The 20,626-nt window shown below is 28.6% G+C and overlaps 1 protein-coding gene across 1 annotated transcript; it reads right to left on the reverse strand.

Annotated features, from left to right (window-relative positions):
- Nucleotides 1-1,265: 1,265 nt before the first annotated feature.
- On the reverse strand, nt 1,266-18,296 carry LOC111622809 (protein argonaute-2-like). Its single transcript, XM_023365232.1, has 3 exons — nt 17,861-18,296; nt 12,555-12,754; nt 1,266-2,421 (listed from the first exon to the last, which is right to left on the reverse strand). The coding sequence occupies exons 1-3, from the start codon at nt 18,056-18,058 to the stop codon at nt 2,313-2,315; spliced, it is 507 nt and encodes a 168-aa protein (XP_023221000.1). The 5' UTR covers nt 18,059-18,296; the 3' UTR covers nt 1,266-2,312.
- Nucleotides 18,297-20,626: the final 2,330 nt, after the last annotated feature.

Here is a 20,626-nt window from a genome sequence, read left to right on the forward strand (position 1 = left end):
ACAGAAGTACTTACATTCATTTTGTTTTTATATTACATTGAAATATTAATTAGACAAATAGACATTTTTACACATTTATTTTAAGAATAGATTTATAACAAAATAAATTATTGGCAACTTTGACAGTTTATTATAAAATATAAATTCTCTAAAGTCCAAATACATTAACATATTCTAGAAAATGACATTAATGATTTTATAGTCAAAATTCATCAGATATAATTTCACATATAATTTAAAACAAAAACAAAAATCACAAATGTGAGATTACATAATTTGTTATCCATGATCAGAAATACATTATTGCATTTTGACTTTGGAGAATTATGAAAAGAATATCTGAATATAGAAAGTTACAAGGAGAAAATTTTTTGTATGATGTACTTAAATATGCACTACACAATATAGAACAATCATTTTCTATTAATTACCAATATAAGCATAGAATATCATTAAAGACATTTTGGTTTACAGTACACTAAAATTTAATACTTTTAGTAATTCTAATTTCATTTTTTAGTCATTTTCATAAAGTTTTATCAAACCTATTTATATATTTTAAAAATATAAAAATCATTTATATGTATATGTATAGAAATTTCTTAAATTGTGTAAGTGCAAAATTAAGTATACAAATTCATTCTTTTTATAATATAGTTTAATTTCTAATAATAAAAATGCAACTACTTAATTGTTATCTGTTAAATGAAACTTTCAATATTTGTATTGAAATCAATTTCCAAAAATTATGTGCAACTTTTAAATTTATTTTTATTTTAATTATATTTGATAAAAAATATTTTAAAAAATTTTAATACTTACTAGTCAATCATTATCTTGCTTATTCTAAATGAAAATAAATTGCCAAAAGCAGTTATCAAATAAAGACTAACATTAACTGTGAAAATATATTTATATATTTCATTCTGTACCTTAATTTATTAGATATTCTTCTTTCATTAAAATGCAAATGTAATGTTTAAAGTACATTTTTAAATTCATATCAGAATTATTAGAATTATTAGTTTATTTTCCTGGTATCATGATTTTAAAATTATTAAAGAGCATTTGCTCCTTTTGGCTTGGGTTTTTCATAAAATTGATTTACATTTTTGCTACATTAAACTATATATAAATTTAAAATCTTAAAGGTGCCTAAATAAAATAATAGTGTATATTGATATATATATATATATATATACAGTTTGCAGGTGTATGCGTGTGTGTATGTATATATAATACAGATAAATATATAAACATATATATTCACATACATTTACACACAATATTAAGGTTTAATTCTTAGTATGTGTGTATGTATATTCATATATATTCATAATATTTGAGTGTAGATATAATATATTTTACTTAAAATTTTAAAGCATAAATAAAAAGGTGCATTTAAAAATATTACTAAATCTAGATTCTATAATATCAACTATTTATCATATTAAATTTTTTCTGAAAAAGTCAATCAAATTAGACTATGATGCCATAATCCAAATTGAACCAGATTAGCCCATAGTATAATTTTATAATCATGACATGATTCAGCTTCATAATTCTATCACTATTTTCTGAATTTAAACATGATGTCATCAATTATATACTTTATTCCATTTTTTGAATGGAATAAAGAATATAAAATGCAACTAATATTGCAAGTAATCATATATAATTGTTTTCAAAAAATTTAACCAAACAATTTCTCAAATGACTTCTTATATCCTAAATTATCAATGTATAAAATATCTTTCTACCTCTAACAGAGATAATTGATGTGACAACATGTGCTTTAGACAAAGACTTCTGATGAGATTAAAATCATATGAAGATAAATATAAGAATAGATATGTAGTCTAATAACTATAATAACAATATTAATATGAGAGCTAAAACTGCAACAATTATGAGGAATGCTTAGAAAAGGTGCACAATTGAGTATCCACCATACTATTCTAATAACCCTTTTTTTCTGATGAAATGACTGGACATAGATTTCAATTCCACAACATTCAATGAGGTAAAAGTCTGATCGTTGCTAAGTGCAGCAGCTATAAGTTAAAAATATGATTTTTTTCACTTTTTAATTGGCTTCACCAAGATTTGAGGCAAATTAGATGCATTTAGTTTAGATTTTTTAGTCACTAAATTTTATGAAAAGAGACAGTCTTCTTTTCCTATGGCATTAAATTGACTGATAACTTGGTGAAGGTCAACTATATATTTGGCAAAATTGCCAATTCTTGGTAAGTTTATCTTGATTTAGATTCCATTGGGGTTAAAAGTTGTAAACTATGTAACAAATTACATCAAGCAAAATACATGACTTTGTTAGTGTCTGAATGTACAGTGACTGCACGAGCCATTGCAGTGGGTGTTCGATCTTCTCCATTAGCTGATTGATGGCTGCCATCCCCACTGAAAAATAAATTTCAAAAATTAGAAATGAAATATTTTATATGTTATTTACATATTATTTATAAGTTCTCAAAAATATCCAATTGGAAAATTTTGATTTGGCTATTTTTTGAAAATACCAGAAAGAATGGAATTGATGTTAATTAAATTTATTGAGCTAGAGCATTAGTGAAGCCTCTTCAATGTGGCTTACAAAATTGCAATTTCAAAATTTGTTTGATCAATTTTGATTAAACTTTGCCATTTTCTATTAATTGCAATGAGGAGTCCAAAATGTATAAGAATCCATGTAAATGTAGAAAATAGGGGTCCATGACTTCATTTTCAATATACTGTGGGATCAAAGTGACAATGTCCATGCTCCTTGAGTGTGCCTAATAGAATTTAGGGGTCAAATAAAAAAACAGCATTGCATATGCTAACAGAAAATAGATGCAAAAAATGAACAAAACACTTGGATTGCCTCTCCATGTTAGCAAGTACAAGGATTGCCTTGCCTATGGCTAGCAGGTATAAGGATCATCTCTCTCATGTCAGACAAGAGCAAGGATAGCCTCTTTTATGTCTTACAAGTGCAAGAATCACTTCTTTCTTTCTGGTTTTGCCAGAATTCTATTATGATACAACAAAGTCATGCAATGTCCTAGTTTTACTTACAAGATAACAAACATACTAACTTTACATTTCTTCCAGCAGAATGGCAAAAATAATTAGCACTACAATGCTTTTGATCTACTTCTAACACCTGCTTCAGGCTGATGAAATTGTCTTGAAATTCAATAATGGAATGCACCAAAGAAAATTTGTATAAATTTTAAAAATTTCAACCGATGGGGTGTCTCCACTTGTAGTTGATGCAATAAATCTTTTATAGTGATGTGTTATATTAGGGCCTGCCATGTGTTTTTCTTCTTTAAAATTGATACATGTTCCTTGCTTTTATGCTTTAAAGCAGTGTTTCTCAATGGGGGCAATATCGCCCCCATATGGGTGTTTTTCCCATGTTGAGGGGGCGATTTGTAACAATTTATATTTTGGGAGCGAAAAACAATTCTCTGAGCGATATAGTAAAACATTATATTAAGATTAATTAGATATTTTATTTGTTATATCATACAATAATTAAACAAATAACATTATACTAGTCACTAGTCTATTCAATGCAGTACGAATTTGGCGTTAGCCCTGTCCCTCAGCATCGGAATTTTTGAAGTGAAGGGGGCGATACTACGTAACAGTTTTATTGAAGGGGATGCCGATTCTTTAGAGGTTGAGAAACACTGCTTTAAAGCATCTCCAATATCCTGAGATGTTTTGTTTTATCCATTTTTTTTTTTATAATTAATCTTGCTTGTTGTAAATCAGCTTGAAAATCGTTTTCACTAGCATATATCAAAAGGGTGGTAGATTGCCTTTCATTTTCTATGTCCAATTTGTCAATATCCATTATGCATTGTTTTAAGTGACCTCTTGGTTGAACCCATGTATACAGGTATCCCTTGCTTAATGCAGGATTTGATTAATGTGTGAATTGTGGCAATTCCTTTATATGCAGCAGAGGTTTTAATTATCACAACTTTAACAGCTGTCTTTACTTAACATATATATGTTATTCTCAGCAAATAAGGGTGTTGGTGTATTTGCTATTTTCATGCTGAAGGTGATTTCTGATATAGATATGTAGTTTAAAACCCTCCGTGAGTCACAGTGGGTTTCACAGACCCAGTGCAGTCTTTAGTTAAGATTTTTAAATATTAAATATACCTTAAAAAATCTAAAAAAATTTATGTTCTTCCAACTTTTCAACCCAATAAACATGCTGTTAAAACTTTTTGCATAGACATGCTTATTTAAATAAAAAATACTTTGGGTCAGACCCAATGCAAATTATGATAAAAAAACCAATCAGTCACTGTTTGTCACTGTTGCTTACAGCATCACAATTTTTTTTATCATGTTCAATTTGTCGCACAGTGTCTTTTAAACTCTATAATATCATTTATCTATTTATATTTTGGTATTTTTGTCTTTTTTGTTATAATATTGTTTTCAAATGTAATGTGTAATTAATTATTTTAATTATTATTTTATGTCTATTATATAATTTTTATTTATCACTTTTATTATTAATTTATGATTATTTCTCGTATATTAGGCAATGTAAGTTCTGGTTGGCATTTTTTTTTACATATACTAACAATCAGCAACTTGTGAAAACAGTCTAGCTATAAATTGATAGGAAAAGTCTCGCTACCTTCAGCAATGATATTGAAAATCAAATTAAACAATTGCTATAAATTCTCTTGTTTTAATTGTGTTATGAGCTATAAATTGCTAATTAAATGTTGTTTGACAGCGTTTAGAGGAGTAAACATGTTTTCAAAACCATCTAGCAATAAATATTCTTGAAAAACTCCATTTTCCTATAGTAAGTCTATGAAAGATCTTGCTGTTAACTGGCTTTAAAGTTTATGTTTATACTCTTTTTATACTATAATTGGTAATTCCTATTATGACTGAATTAATTTCAATGATTGAGCGTTCTTTCTGAACCATCTGTTCAGGATTTTACAGCGAAGAACCAATGGCTTTCAAGATCACAGAGTCATAACATAAACAAACATAAAAATGGCTATTTTCATCATTTTTTAGCTGTAATTTAATTAGTTTTCATGTTATTTGACTTTACTTAGACTAGAAAATGTCTTATCAAAAGCTTCCATTCAAAAAATTTTACCAGGAAACTCATTACTTCCTGATGTTGAGTAACCGCAGGAAAAATTAAACCACAAATATTTTAGTTTTTTAGGCAATTTTACCACTAAATGTTTCTGACAAAACATTTATTTGTTTAAATAACGTCAATAAATATGAAAATTAGTTAAATTAGAGTGGAAAAATGATGAAAATAGCAATTATCTAATGTTTGTTTACAGCTTTACCTTGATTTACATAGAGGGAGAGTTTTTATTGCAGTCAATTTTCCACCAGACAATTCTAAAATGCTTACTCGTTCAAACAGAATAAAACAACTAGAAGTTAGCTAATTAGATCCTAATTATTATGGAATTACATATAAATAAAAGAATGATAGCTACGCAACAGGATTGTCGCATAACTATCATTCTTTTATAATCTAGTAATCTAAATTAATCTTCTAAAAATAATTTTAATTATAATCTGCATTTATATCAAACCCTAAAAAGGCAGGCTGAGCTAAATTCCAAGTAATTATAAATGAAATTGCTGTGTTTGATTGTGTCATTACTTTTTGTCACGCAAAGCTCAACGTGACAAAAAATATAAAAATAAATTATGATAATCTGAATTGTGAAAATTGTAAAATTTTTACTAATTGCATTTTTATAACATTCAGGAATTGATATGGATGAATTTTTTAAGTATTATTATGTAAAGATTTTATATTATTATAAGAACAATTTACAGAATCTGCTACATGTCATAAATTACCAAATGTTTGATGGTCCACCCATTATTTTTTGATTGCTTCATTTCATACATAGAAAACACTTCTGTCTAAACCACGGGTCACCAAACTTTTTTCACAGTGGGCCACATAATTGAGAGAATGATAAGCACATGCCACATAACCATTTTGTTCAATACAGTACACTGAATACACAAATGAAGACAACCAACATATTTACTTACCAATTCACAAACACAATTGCTGCAGCAAGCTCGTAATCACATTTATTACAAACTTCATTGCAGGTACTTACTTACACAAAAAGTGATCTGATATCAAAAGTAGCAAAAAGTCACCAAATTTTTTATTTCACTGATTTTCTTAAAAATTATATTACTGTCAGATGCAAAAATCAGATTGGACCAATTTTGGCATTTTCACTTAAACTTATTTTAATTTTTTTCTACATAGTAAATGTATCTACAATCTATGCTATTTCCATATAAATAATTATATTTTAGCTCATTTGTGGCACAGTGTGGCAGTGGGCTGGATGAGCTGACCTTGTGAGCTGGATCCGGCCCGTGGGCCACAGTTTGGTGACCCCTGGTCTAAACTATCAGCAAAGAATTTTGATGTTTTCTATACAGTAGAGCGTCGTTTATCCGAAGGTCTGTTATTCGAAATGTCGGTTATCCGAAAGAATTCCAGTCGACTAATTTAAATTTTCGCCAGTGCTGTGGTGCTGTAATCTTTGGCTATGTCTTCGGCTACTCAAATATTTTACGTTTTTGATACTAAATTAACTTCTGAAGTATAATTTTTTATTGTTTTTATATTTTTCAATATATTTATTTTGTTTGTACAAAATAAAAAAAATAATTTTTAACGATACAATAGTCTTCGTTAGGCTTAACATCGACAAAAATTCAACGCGAAGCGACACGCAACAGAGAAAAATGTCAACACAGGATAAATTAATATATTTTTTCGTACATAATTGGTTATCCGAAAAATAAGTTATCCGAACAACCCAGTCCCCAATTGATTCGGATAAACGACTCTACTGTATTATTTTGAGCTATGTCAATTTTTGATATTAGGTGATCAAGTTAAGGCTAACACACGATTATATCACATAAAAAAATGAAAAACAAAGTTAATATGTAAAGATCTAACAAAACTATCTGTTAAATTTTGAAGAGAACATTCTTATGAATAAAATGAAATAAAAATTTTGTCAATTAGTAGATTTACCATCCAGAAAAAAGTATTTGTTAATAGAGTCATAAAACAATTAACATTTATTAATTATAATAGTTGTAAAATTAAACACATTACTGCTAATTTGATATTTTATTCTTTGTTTAGAAGATAATTTTAAAACTTTACTTCACATTTTGTTTTTATAAAATCAGGCATATTACATATGCTTTTTAGTTTTGTAAACGATATACAAACTGTAAGAGATGCTCCTAAATGTCAGACATGTCAAATGTGGTTTTGAAAGTTTTGTTCAGGAAGTTTTGAACTAAAGAATACAAAACATTTATACAGGGTGTCCAAAAGCTGTTGACAAAGAAAAATTTCAGATAAAAATTGTTAAAAATTGACAAATAACAACTCGTGAACTCAAACAAATCTTAGTGTATCACTGACATAACGATTGTGTTCCAACTGCATTAAGTGGAAAAAAACTAACTAACTTTAGAATATAATTTTATCTGATGAAGGTAAGCAACCCTAAGGTTTCATTTTCCTTTTTAACTTACTCATTTTTATCATAGAATATTTCTTACAGATGACAAAATTAAAATAAAAGTATTTGTTTTTAACTAAAAATTTGTTCTAGGAAGATTGTGATTGTTCAGTTGAGTACTAAGGTACCAATGTACAGTATTTGTTTAATTAATGCAATTTTGATATATGTGGTAGCATCAAGGGATTAATTAATTGTGCTAATCAAGGGTACCTGTATTAGGTTCTTTTGAAACCTACTTTTTTACTAGATTGTATAACTTTTGAGTTAAGCTTTTTTGTCCCTAATAGATATTTTATAAACTCCAGGGGCTCATTGGTAGTCAACAGGGTCTTTTCCATTACAGAGAAGATAAAAAATGTGAGGGTTCCTTTTGTGCATTATTTTAGTTCTTGAATAAAATCCAACTTCATCGTATATATTTTATATGCACCATTACATACCAGTGGATTCTAATGACTATTTGGATATAAAAATTGTTGCCTTTAAAACCATCAAAAGAAGGGCTTACACCCATTGTAATAAAATAGAAGATACAAAGGCAGAACTAGAACACATAGCAGACATAGTTACAACATAGGAGCTTAATTTACATATTAGCCCACATGCACAAGACAAAAAACAATGGAACCAGAAGCACATAGCACTATTCACATGTACAATACATCAAATGGAGATTCTCATTAATATACCATAAAATCTGTCATTTATTCATAAATGATAATTTTATGTTGATTAAATTACCGTGTTTCCCCGAAAATAAGACCTAGCATAGGTTTTGCTGAATTGCGAAATATAAGACCCCCCCGAAAGTAAGACCTAGCAAAGTTTTTTTTTCTAGTCGTAACGGTCATCGACAGATGGTTGAAAGTGGCTGTTGGCTTTTTGAAAGTACAGCCACTGATTGGTCAGCAGACAATCACACCACACGGCATGATTTGCAAGACTATGGCTTGGGAATCACAGATTTGCATAACGTTACGGCTGGTGATGGCTAATTGGTCGGCCGGGAATCACGCCCCATGACATTTGCATAGTGCTACGGTTCAGTAAGCACTAATTGGCCATCGAGCCCGATGTCCACGTTATGAAAAGGTTAAGTTGAAGCGAGAGTGGGAAGTCCACTCCAGCATGGGAACTTCGTAAGTTCAGTTCGACACGACCGGATATACGTCACTCTCGTTTAAGTTAGACTTGGGAATTTTTTTGTTCAACAATAAATGTGAATTCTTCTTCATGGAAAAATAAGACATCCCCTGAAAATAAGACCTAGTGCATCTTTGAGAACAAAAATTAATATAAGACACTGTCTTATTTTCGGGGAAACACGGTATCATAAAGGTAAATGCAAAATATATTCAAGGAAGTTGGATCTTATACAAGAGCTAAAATAACATACAAAAGAAACCAGCACATTTTTAAGCTTCTCTGCAACAGAAAAGACATCTATTGATGACCAAAGAGACCCTAGGATTTATAAAATATCTATTAAAGATGAAAGGTTCCAAAAGGACATAATATACATAAGTTCAACCAAGAAGTCACTTGAAAAAGATGCTTAACAGAACATGAATCAGATAGAGAAAATCAAACATAATCCACCACTCTTTTGATATATGCTAGTGAAAATGATATTCAAGCTGACTTAAAACAAGCAAGATTAATTAAAAAAAAAAAAAAATGGACTGAACAAAACATCTCAGGATATTGGAGGTGCTAAAAATCTTTAAAGCAAAAAAGCAAGAAACCCATATCAACTTTAAAGAAGAAAAACAAATTTCCCACGCATGGCAGGCCATATATGACGTCATTATAAAAGTTTTTTTTATATCAACTATCAACTACAAGTGGAGACACCCCATTGGTTAAACTTTGAATTTAAATTTATACACATTTTCTTCCGTGCATTCCATTATTGAATATCGAAGCAATTTCATCAACCTCAAGCAGGTCTTATAAGTAGACTGAAAGCATTTGTTTATGTTAATTTTTTCACCATTCTGCTGAGTGAAATGTAAGATTAGTGTGTTTATTTTATCTACTTGCCCGGTTTGTAAGTAAAAAGTTTCAGTGTAGAACTTCTTGCTTACAAAAATATACTATCAATTCTATCGCTACCAATTATATTATTTTCTTTTATAGTATATCTGAAATAAGAAATTAAATATACATTAATTTTTCATCTTATAAAATATGTATAAGTATCTTCAAGTACAATAGAAAATATTGTTCTCAAGATCAAGAATAAAGATTTTCTTAATAATCATTCAACAATACTAGTTTAAATATGAATTATTTTTTAAAATCTAATTTTAGGAGGATTGTTGGAGTAACTTTTTATTAGGTTAGGCTGTTGGTCTGAGAGACCATAATTTACAACAGTGATTATTTGATTATTCTTTTATAATTTTGTGTTGCATATTCTTACAATTTCTATGTGATTTACGCACCTAAAGTACAAAATACTGTTACAAAATAACTGCAAAGCATTATAAGGTTAGTGTGATATATACACCTAAAGTATTTTGTGCAAATATTCTTAGCTGATTATATAGGTTATGATATGGTATTTCCAATAAAAATTCCAAGATTTTGTCATCAAAATTTAAATGCTGTTCCTAAAATATTATTCATATATTGATAATTGTCAAAAATAAGTAATGATCAAATGAATCTATTTTTGCAACTATTTTTAAGTGCATAATTACAATATAAATTTAAAAGAAAAGAATTATATAAACAGATAACATACATAATATGAAACTGTGATTATCGTTTGTTTTTTACTTTTCAATTTTCAAAAGTTTATTTTGATATTTTAACAAATACAAATTCATTCACTTGTGCAAATTTATTTTTAAAATCTGAATAAAATTTAATAAGTTTAAAAACTATATCATCATCAATACATAGATGAGATAATTGATAGATTCAGCATAATTGTTTATTCTAAACATTAATCATGAGTTAAGTTTCTTCTGCCACCTTGAAATGATGAATATGAAAACCTTTGCTTTTTTTTGTAAAATAGCAATGCAGATTAACGTCATATTTCATGAACACATTCAAATGTTGTTATCAGTGCCAGATTAAGTCTATAGCAAACACTAGACAAAATTTAAATTGGGGACCCTATTTAAATAAGGTCCCCAATTTATAAGTTGCTTCTAAAGAAATCTTAAATAATGTCACTTAAAATTTTTAATAATATAGAGAATACAAATACTAATACAATAATAATTGTATAATAAAAGAGTTTCTGGTATAATGAAAAATATATAAAGTTTAAACTTATTCTTTTATTTCCCAAAAAAAGTTAAATACAACTGGGACCCTCTCCAAAATGCCCTCTTCCCTAATTAATTCACTATAATTATTATAAATATCACAAAGACATGTTCACCTTTTCACTCATAGAATACTACTGTAACATAACTGTTTGTGTTTATACTCGTTAAGTCCTAATTCATAGAATAAATGAAAAAATTTTTACATTTCTTGTTACAATAGCAACAAGAAATGTTGCATACAAATAAACAGTGAACATATGGGTACAGTATGCATATTTGGAGTTATGGTGTATAAAAAACTCACATACACTATACACTGGTATAGTATGTACACCAAATCCAATTTTATTACTTCATGAATTATTATGATGACATTTATTTTTATTATTTAAAACTAACAACATAAATATTCTATATTATTTTTTATTTAAAAAGTATTTACAGTATGACCCTGTTTAACACTGCCTTGATTAAAGCCAATTCAATATAACACGGTCTGCTCGAAGCATAAAAAAATAGCTCAAAATTTACGCTGATTTAAATTATCATGGCATTTCATTGATTTGTATATAATATGATTATTTACAAACACAAATCAATCAGCAAAAGGTGGCAATTCATCGTAGTGCTGTAATTTCCTCAAATCTATGTTTGTTTTGTGCAATTTTGGAAAAAAATATAACATCATGGATGCCATAAGCAATATCGATTTTGCTTGGAAAGAATTAACTGATAAATGCATGAATGGAGTTGGAAGAAGTTATGGCTGAAGGTATCTAAGAATTCTCAATTAGAAGAGCCTATCGCTATATTGTTAGGTTGACCAAATTGTCAATTTAATTGATACAGCAGGACTAGGAGATGTAGATGAGCAGGATATTAAGGAGTTACATTTCTAGTGAGAGCCTTACCAATGACGACCTTCAAGAACTGGCAGAACATGGAATTCATGTGGAACTGGAAAATAGAGTTCCTTAAAATGAAGAGCCCAAAGAACTTGCTACAGATTTCCTTAGTAAAAGTTTAGTAACAATAACAGAAATCATTGCTCAAACTAGCAAATGATCCAGATTTTGAAAGGAGTGCAAAAGCAAAACAAGGCATTTTGGATGTGATCTACTACCAAAATTTGCTTAATGAAAGAAAAAAAAGTGACAAATGAAACTACATGACTTTATCACAAAAAACAAGAATTTGAGAAAAGCCAGGACTTTCATCACAAAAAATACATTTCTGTGTGCATATGTTTATGTGTTATTTAACATATATTATGCAAATTAATATAAAAAAATAATTTAAAATTAAAGTAAAATCTGTTTATTTTTGGTCGCGTGTTCCCCTTTCCATATTTACTCTATGTTAAAATGACCTCGTTTAATGTTGTTTTGTTTAGCGCTTTGTCATCTAGGAATGCATCCCCCTGTGTTAAGTGGGTTCTTACTGTATTTATTTTTTTATATTTTTTTCTGTACTGAAGCTGGGCCCTCCAAATTATTGACCCTAGACATTTGTCTTATTTGTCTATTGGTTAATCTGGCACTGGTTGTTATATCTGACAACATATCGTTATTTCAGTAATATGTTTATGAATTCAATCCTAACTACATAATTTTTAACAAGCACAGTAATTTATTTTTAAATAAAAAATAAATACCTGTCATGTTCTTTTTCTACCAGATGATATCGTGCTCTAAATGCTACCAAATGCGCATAATATGCCGGTGCTGGAATAGATACACTTCGCGTACAGCGTACATATGTATGACAAAGTTGGTATGTTAAACATTGAAGTTCATCAGATGAAAACTGGTTATCATCCCATAATACATGATAATGTGATGGTCTACTTGTTCCCTAAGAAAATTATTTTTCCGTGCATTCCATTATTGAATATCGAAGCAATTTCATCAACCTCAAGCAGGTCTTATAAGTAGACTGAAAGCATTTGTTTATGTTAATTTTTTCACCATTCTGCTGAGTGAAATGTAAGATTAGTGTGTTTATTTTATCTACTTGCCCGGTTTGTAAGTAAAAAGTTTCAGTGTAGAACTTCTTGCTTACAAAAATATACTATCAATTCTATCGCTACCAATTATATTATTTTCTTTTATAGTATATCTGAAATAAGAAATTAAATATACATTAATTTTTCATCTTATAAAATATGTATAAGTATCTTCAAGTACAATAGAAAATATTGTTCTCAAGATCAAGAATAAAGATTTTCTTAATAATCATTCAACAATACTAGTTTAAATATGAATTATTTTTTAAAATCTAATTTTAGGAGGATTGTTGGAGTAACTTTTTATTAGGTTAGGCTGTTGGTCTGAGAGACCATAATTTACAACAGTGATTATTTGATTATTCTTTTATAATTTTGTGTTGCATATTCTTACAATTTCTATGTGATTTACGCACCTAAAGTACAAAATACTGTTACAAAATAACTGCAAAGCATTATAAGGTTAGTGTGATATATACACCTAAAGTATTTTGTGCAAATATTCTTAGCTGATTATATAGGTTATGATATGGTATTTCCAATAAAAATTCCAAGATTTTGTCATCAAAATTTAAATGCTGTTCCTAAAATATTATTCATATATTGATAATTGTCAAAAATAAGTAATGATCAAATGAATCTATTTTTGCAACTATTTTTAAGTGCATAATTACAATATAAATTTAAAAGAAAAGAATTATATAAACAGATAACATACATAATATGAAACTGTGATTATCGTTTGTTTTTTACTTTTCAATTTTCAAAAGTTTATTTTGATATTTTAACAAATACAAATTCATTCACTTGTGCAAATTTATTTTTAAANAAAAAAGAAAAAAAGTATAAACTTAATGCTTATTTCCTATGTTTCATGCTAGCACACTTTTCCTATAGACATTTATAGGAAAAGTGGGCTAGCATGAAACAGTTAATAAGTCAACAGATAAAAAGCAATCTTGATGTTTATTCTTGTCTTTTGTTGCAATTTTCTTTTAATCACAATTCCTTCTTTTTGAAGAATCAGTTTTCTTGAGAACTTTGCACTGACAGTTGATGCCAGAGTCGACTTTTCCTGCAATTTTGCATTATGAATGTCCACCACTGGGAAGAGAAATTGCAAGGTTATTGGCATCATTTGAGAGATCACATCAAAATAGGTGGGTAAAAGGATATGATTTCCTAGCAAATTTTAGCAACCCCACATTTATAAAGCTGTTTAAATACCTTGTAATAGCAATGGTACATTTACAACTGAAGTAGCTTCCATTTGTCAAGATGTTAATTTGCATTATTCCATTATTTTGATGCAGCTGACAAACTATTCCAATTTTTTGCCTACTTATTAAACAGCAATGAAGACAAAAAAATTTGAATGCATTTTATATGCATGAAATAATTCATGGTTAAAGAATAATTACAATTACATCCCTGCAGGCCTTAAAGCACTTATGACATAAAAATAAATAAGAAAAGAAAGTCCAAATTTTAAAAAAAAAGCAGTACTGTTAAAAATATTGTGGGAGACTCATTATTACAAAACTAATGAAAACATACACCAAAAATGTGCATGTACACGTTCATGTCATCACATTTCATGCTTTACAATATTTAATTCAGTTTGGATATAAAACCAAAATGTTGACTCAAGATGCATGCATTTTAAAGGAAGACATTCTAATAAGTTGTGTGTTACCTTTCCTTTATTACTGTAACCATTTTACATGTTTCAGATTAAAACAAATATGTGATTAGTTGGAAAATTGCTGAAATTGACATATCTTGATTAGATTTTCAATCCTAAGTCACTTTTTTTGGTTTCTTACTGAGGAAATTTGTTATTAAATATGATTTTCTTTTGTTTAACTTTTCTTGAAGTTCAAGAAAACAAGAGAAGTAGAGGAACCTCTACTTCTCTTGTTTTCTCTTCTTCAGTTTGATCAAACTTTTTTCACACATACCCTGAGCAAGATGGATTTCTACAACATTGTTTTCTTTAACTGTCTTTTGTAATTGATTACTGGCTTCTTGAAACATTTTAGCCTTTGTTTTTTTCTTTGAATCTCTTCTTCCTTCTTTTTCTGTTTCAACTCAGCTTCAAATGTATCAATTTTCTTTCTTTTCTTCTTCTTTACTTTCTTTGTTCTTGTTCTTTAAATTGACTGTGCTTCTCCAAAAAGGCTTTTTAACTAGCATGTGCATTGTAGACTAAGTCAAGTAATTTTTTGTAATTGGCATCAAAAAGGCATTATTGCTGTAAATACAAAGCCCATCTTTTACTATCAACAATGAATTCATCATTCATTCTGATATTGCTGCTCTGTCTTCTGTCAGAACCCATCTAGAAATGGAGAAACCTCTTTCAATTTTGATTATGTTAGACACAGTTGGGTATTTTGGTATCCCAGCAAGTTTTTGCAACCCAAAAAAAATGTTTTCAGTAATGGTCAATTCTATTAGTTTCCTTCTAATCAGCTGATTCAGGCTCTAACTGAACTAGCTTCCATTTGTCAAGCACTTTATTGGGACATCAAATGGTAAGCATTTTGCAACCCTGGTTATGTCTGTACAACATTTCTCTGTAAAATTCCTTCATATGGTTGCAAACACCTTAATGATCTTAGGATCATTGTGCTCACTGGAGAGTTTTCAAAAGATACTTACATGCATACAAGTAGTGTTTTTGAATCTGGTTTCTGAAATGTAGAGAATATTTTTCTTGCAAGAAACTCTTCCTTCTCTTCTTTCAAATTTGAGCTGCAGTTATTTCTTTCAATGATAGAAGATTCTTTGAGCAGAGTTTTTTCATCTGACAGTTTTACTCTCCACTATTCATGCATTCAGTAATTAAAACTTGACCCAACAAAGAGTGCACCAAATTAAACAATCCACTATAAAGTTTACGTATTGAGGGATTCCAACCCTGAAACCAGCTAGTAAATTTTGTGAACAGTTTAACACTAGATATTCTCAATAGAGTTCAGTTTTGATGGTAGAATATTTCAAAGATTTTGAAATTATCTTGTATGAAATACTATTCATTAAGTTGGACTTCTTTTCAAGAATTAAAAAAAAGTCCAACTTAATAATGAAACTTGGTTACTCTATTGATTGGTGTACATTGCATACTTTGCAGATAATTGACATAATTATAGTAATTTAAAATGGTAGTATTCATTTTGTAGATATACCATCATTACTTGTTTATTTCTGAAACTGACACTAAATAGAGTATGGTGCTAAACCAAAGTATTTTGAATAAAAAAAAAAATATGCTAATGAAGTCTGCACACAAGTTTGAGTTTGACAGTTTGAAAATATGATTAGGTGATAATGTCCTCTGCAATATTAAATTACAAATTTAGTAATTTACAGATACTGAAGAGCCCTCTACTTAATATTTATGAAAAAGATCCATTTCAGAAGTTTTTGATGGCACTTTGCCAAAGTATCACTATCTAGGAGGATGCTACATCAAGGTTTGACTGTATTCTAGTTTATATTCTATTTCACTACTAATTAATGCTGTAGAAGTTTACCTAGGTAGTCCCAAAGGTAGTCCCTTTTTTTTTTTTTTAAGTTTATAATTCATATTTTGTCATTTATTGTTGTAATGGTGGAGCTCGGAAAACATCAACAATTTTTTTGGCAAAGTGTGCTTCAAGGGATTTTATAATATCAGAATATTTGGAATTTAATTGTGACAAGAGAAATACATCAGTTGGTATGTTTGCCATAAAATTTGGAATGCAACTTGCAGATATAGTTTTTTTCAAATGTGATGGTCACTGTAAATTAAATTATTGAAAGGATCACGATTCTGTTTCTTTTGGATGTCACAAGTGCAAGATGAACAGTTCGTCATTTGAAGTAATTTTTAAAAGTAAATTTGGGAAAATTTCTTGGGGAACTACTTTTTTGTTTATTTGGCATCTAATTTGCATAGAATGCATGTTGAGCATCTCCTGTTTGGCTGTGGACATAGTTGAATGCTGTTCAATGGGCAAATTTCACACGACACATTATAATTGTTTCATCATCTAATTTTACTGGAATGAAAATTGGATGGACCTGGAAAGGACCTAGAAACAATCTTGTCGAAATTGACAAGATTGTTTTGAGCAAAATGAAAAAACTAGGAGAAAGGTTCAACCTGTTTGTTTAGCATATGAGTAAGTGTTAGTTCAGGAGCGAGATGTGTTTTAATTTGGAAAGAGCCAGATATTGTACCTTCAGTCCTGAAAGTAAGTGCCAAATAAATCTGAAAATCATAAGAGGAAGGATATAGGCATGTGTGTTAAGAATGTGAAAAAAGTTTCTACAATGGAAAAGGACAAAGTTACGAAAGAATCATCCAAACCATGTTTTTTACTGAATAAAATCAGAGAAAAAGAATTAGAAATATGTCAATGGTGAATGAAAGATTATTTCTTTAAATGTCGGTGTAGTAAATAGCTGCGCCGTCGTCATCTTGTTTGTGAACATTGCATCCACAAACAAGATAGTGACTGGAAGTGCCACCATTGGGACTAATTAGATAAACTTCCACCATTAATGCTGACATTTTAGTTACAAAACCATTAAATCTATTTATCTATATGTATAAAAATTTTATTTTAATTTATATAAAAAGAAACAAATACATACTTTATTTTGAAAATGGCATTATTAAACAATAGATAAGCAAATTAAGTTTTATTATATTTTAATATATTATTGAGGAAATAAGAAATGTTTCAATCTTGCATTTTACAGAAAACATTACAATTAAGAACATATCCTTTCTAAGTTCACCCACCCTGTCTGATGTTAGAAAACCAACAAAGAGCATACTTACTCAAAAACCAATATTGATTTTATGATCTTGATTTCATAGTAATTTGAAAACAGTTTGAAATTAATTATAAAAATATTTGAAAAATTAATTAGAAAATCTAAAATTTTATGGAAGATACCTGTATTCCAGCATGACTACAAAGATAAAAATCAAATTCTGTTGGATGTGTTATCCCAACATCTACTGTTGTTCCTGCTGGTATATTACCACTTTTTCCAATTTGTTCTTTTTTATCAGCACAAAATAACCTTGTATGATGACGTTTTTGTACAACTATAAAAGTTATTCCTGGTTTGTAATCACCTTCTAGTTTCATGCATGCTTCTCTGACAGCCAAAAGTTCATGTGATAAAACCTATTATAAAAAATTTTACGTTTAAAAAATATTAAGGTTTTACTACACACAAATAAATAAAAACAAGCACACACAATAGTTTCAAAAAGTTCTTAAATGGATAACATGTTTATAATGGTAGAAAAACTATATTTGTTATAAAATTACTTATTAATACAAAGACATCTTATTCCTCTGCAATCTTTTTATTTTTATATGCAAACATTTTCAGACATGTTAAATGCTCATCTTAAGACAAAAAGTGGTTATTGAATATTGCTGATCAAATTTTCATAAATAGAACACATTCCATATGTTTAGATCCGTTTACAAATATAAAAATTCTAAACTAAATATTTTAAACCTTTGCCAATGATATTTAATTTTTTTAAAAAATATAAAAACACTGCAAATATCTTTGCATTCTTTCTGTCATTTACACCAGTTGCAAGAACATAGCCTCAAAGGAAAGGACATGTCCATATATAAGAATTCTGTTTTGGACTGTCACTGGTGTAAGTGACGAAAAGAAAGTAAAGATATTCATTCGCAATGTTTTTCTATTTAAAAAAAAAAAAATGAACATTCTAAATTTATTAAGTAAAATCTTTTCTAGTATTTAAAAAAATGGCCATTGCACAGGATGTTACATTAGAACATACAGGATTTCTCATTTGAATTTAAATAAACCTCAAGACATTCCACAACTTAATAAAGATGAATAAATTTCCTAAAGAAAGGAAATTTATTCATCTAGGAAGAAAAACCAGAATAGAAAATCAATGAATATCTTTATATACTTAAGATATTTATATAACTAAGAAAAAGCAACACCATTAACTCAAAACATCATTGTATTCCCATTTAGTGCATGTTGGGTCACTTAAAATATGTTTTCATTTATTTGTTATTAAAGTGAAAGCATTGAAATAAAACATACTTAAGCATTAAGCAATTGAACTATAAATAATTTTTTGATTCTTAACTAATCTGAATTAATCACAATATCAAAATTGAAAACATTTATTAGTTTCTGTGCATGACTGATTCAAAGACGTAATACTCACAAAAATTTAAAGTTTTCCCCAAGAAACATGCTAAACAAAGGGGGTTGATTTTCCAAGCATGTGCCAAAAGTGAAAGGAAGTCATTGTACAACTTTTAATTTTAGTTTTGGACCTCATTGGACAATCCACTTTTTGTTCAAGAGGGAGACACAGTTATACTATGGTGATAGTGCATTGTAGCAGTGCAGTAGCAATAGCAAAAAAAAACAATTGAAATTAAATGTTGTCACAGGAAACAGATCATGTCAGCATGAAGAAATTCACCTTAAATCAAGATGATCTGTGAGACTCTGCAATTCTGGATTCCAACTGAGAGCTGAGCTGACAAAATTTGGAGCTGTAGCTCAACTGAGCTCATTTGATAGAACTGTATGTTGCCATAAGGACATTTCAACATTTAAAACCAATTTTTAGCAGAAAATAATTTGTCGAACACATTACAATAAAGCAGTGTTCCGCAACCAGTGTGCTGTCACATGGTGAAAGGTGTGATGTGAACTTTTACACATTCTGATAATTTCAAGTTTTATTTATATATTTTTATCACGGTTGTTGTGTTTCTTAAGCTTGTATTTTATTCTCTACTGCAGCACTGATGAAATAAGTTACATGATTGTTTATTCTTTATTACAAGCCTCACACTTTATGTATTCTAAGAAATTATAGGTAAAGTAAATTTGCTCCAGGTGTTGATGTCTTTTAATAACAATAATTAATTACAAATGCTTTATTGTAATAAGAAAAGTCTTGTTACAGGGGGTTGGCTTTAGAGAATTACAAGAATACAATAATACTCATTTAAACATGTTTTAAATATCCTATTACATAAAACTCAATAAACATAACATACCAATCATTCATTCTACACTATCATATTTCAAAATCTTTAAAATATGAACAAAAAAGTTATGAATATTATACATCTTACACAACAGAATTATTTCTAGATTGGTTCTGAAATTTTCTTATTAATTTAAATCATAAGTTTCTATTAATTTAATTTACATTGCACTTCAACAGACTTTGTATACTCAGTGAAAAAATTAACAAATATTTTATAAAAATGGTTGTAGAGATCAAGATGAACTTGCCTATCTGCTGGCAGAAGAAGATTAATAAATTTAGTGGTAATTATATCCATTCCAGGAGCTGTATTCATATTAAATTTACGAATTGATAAATCCAATTCTTCAGAAGACTTAATATCATTGATATCAATAGTCAATTATCTGATACTTCAGTATAACACAATCAATATGATACGAAACTTTCAATCCAAAGTACGAACTAACAGGAATTTGGTCTAATAAATCACAATTTAACACCTGAATTTCCAAACATAAATCCACTAAAAATATTGAACGTATAAACAGATCGATAGTAGAGCTTCCCGAAGTAAATGCTTAAATAAATTCAGAAGGATAGACCTTTTCAATTCTGCCATTAAAAATATATAGTTGAGCTTGAGTCGTTAATTTTAGAA

The sequence above is a fragment of the Centruroides sculpturatus genome, unplaced genomic scaffold (assembly GCF_000671375.1).
Source record: "Centruroides sculpturatus isolate CEXI.00-Female unplaced genomic scaffold, Cexi_2.0 scaffold331, whole genome shotgun sequence".
NCBI classification, from domain to species: domain Eukaryota; kingdom Metazoa; phylum Arthropoda; class Arachnida; order Scorpiones; family Buthidae; genus Centruroides; species Centruroides sculpturatus.

What these genes read in the sequence shown, in the direction of transcription:
- LOC111622809 (XM_023365232.1), bottom strand. Translation starts at nt 18,058, where the DNA reads ATGAAACTAGAAGGTGATTACAAACCAGGAATAACTTTTATAGTTGTA. An exon ending in GTAGTCATGCTGGAATACAG is followed by an intron (nt 12,755 to 17,860) that starts GTATCTTCCATA and finishes TAATTTTCTTAG; the next exon opens with GGAACAAGTAGACCATCACA. An exon ending in GTAGAAAAAGAACATGACAG is followed by an intron (nt 2,422 to 12,554) that starts GTATTTATTTTT and finishes TTTATTTTTCAG; the next exon opens with TGGGGATGGCAGCCATCAAT.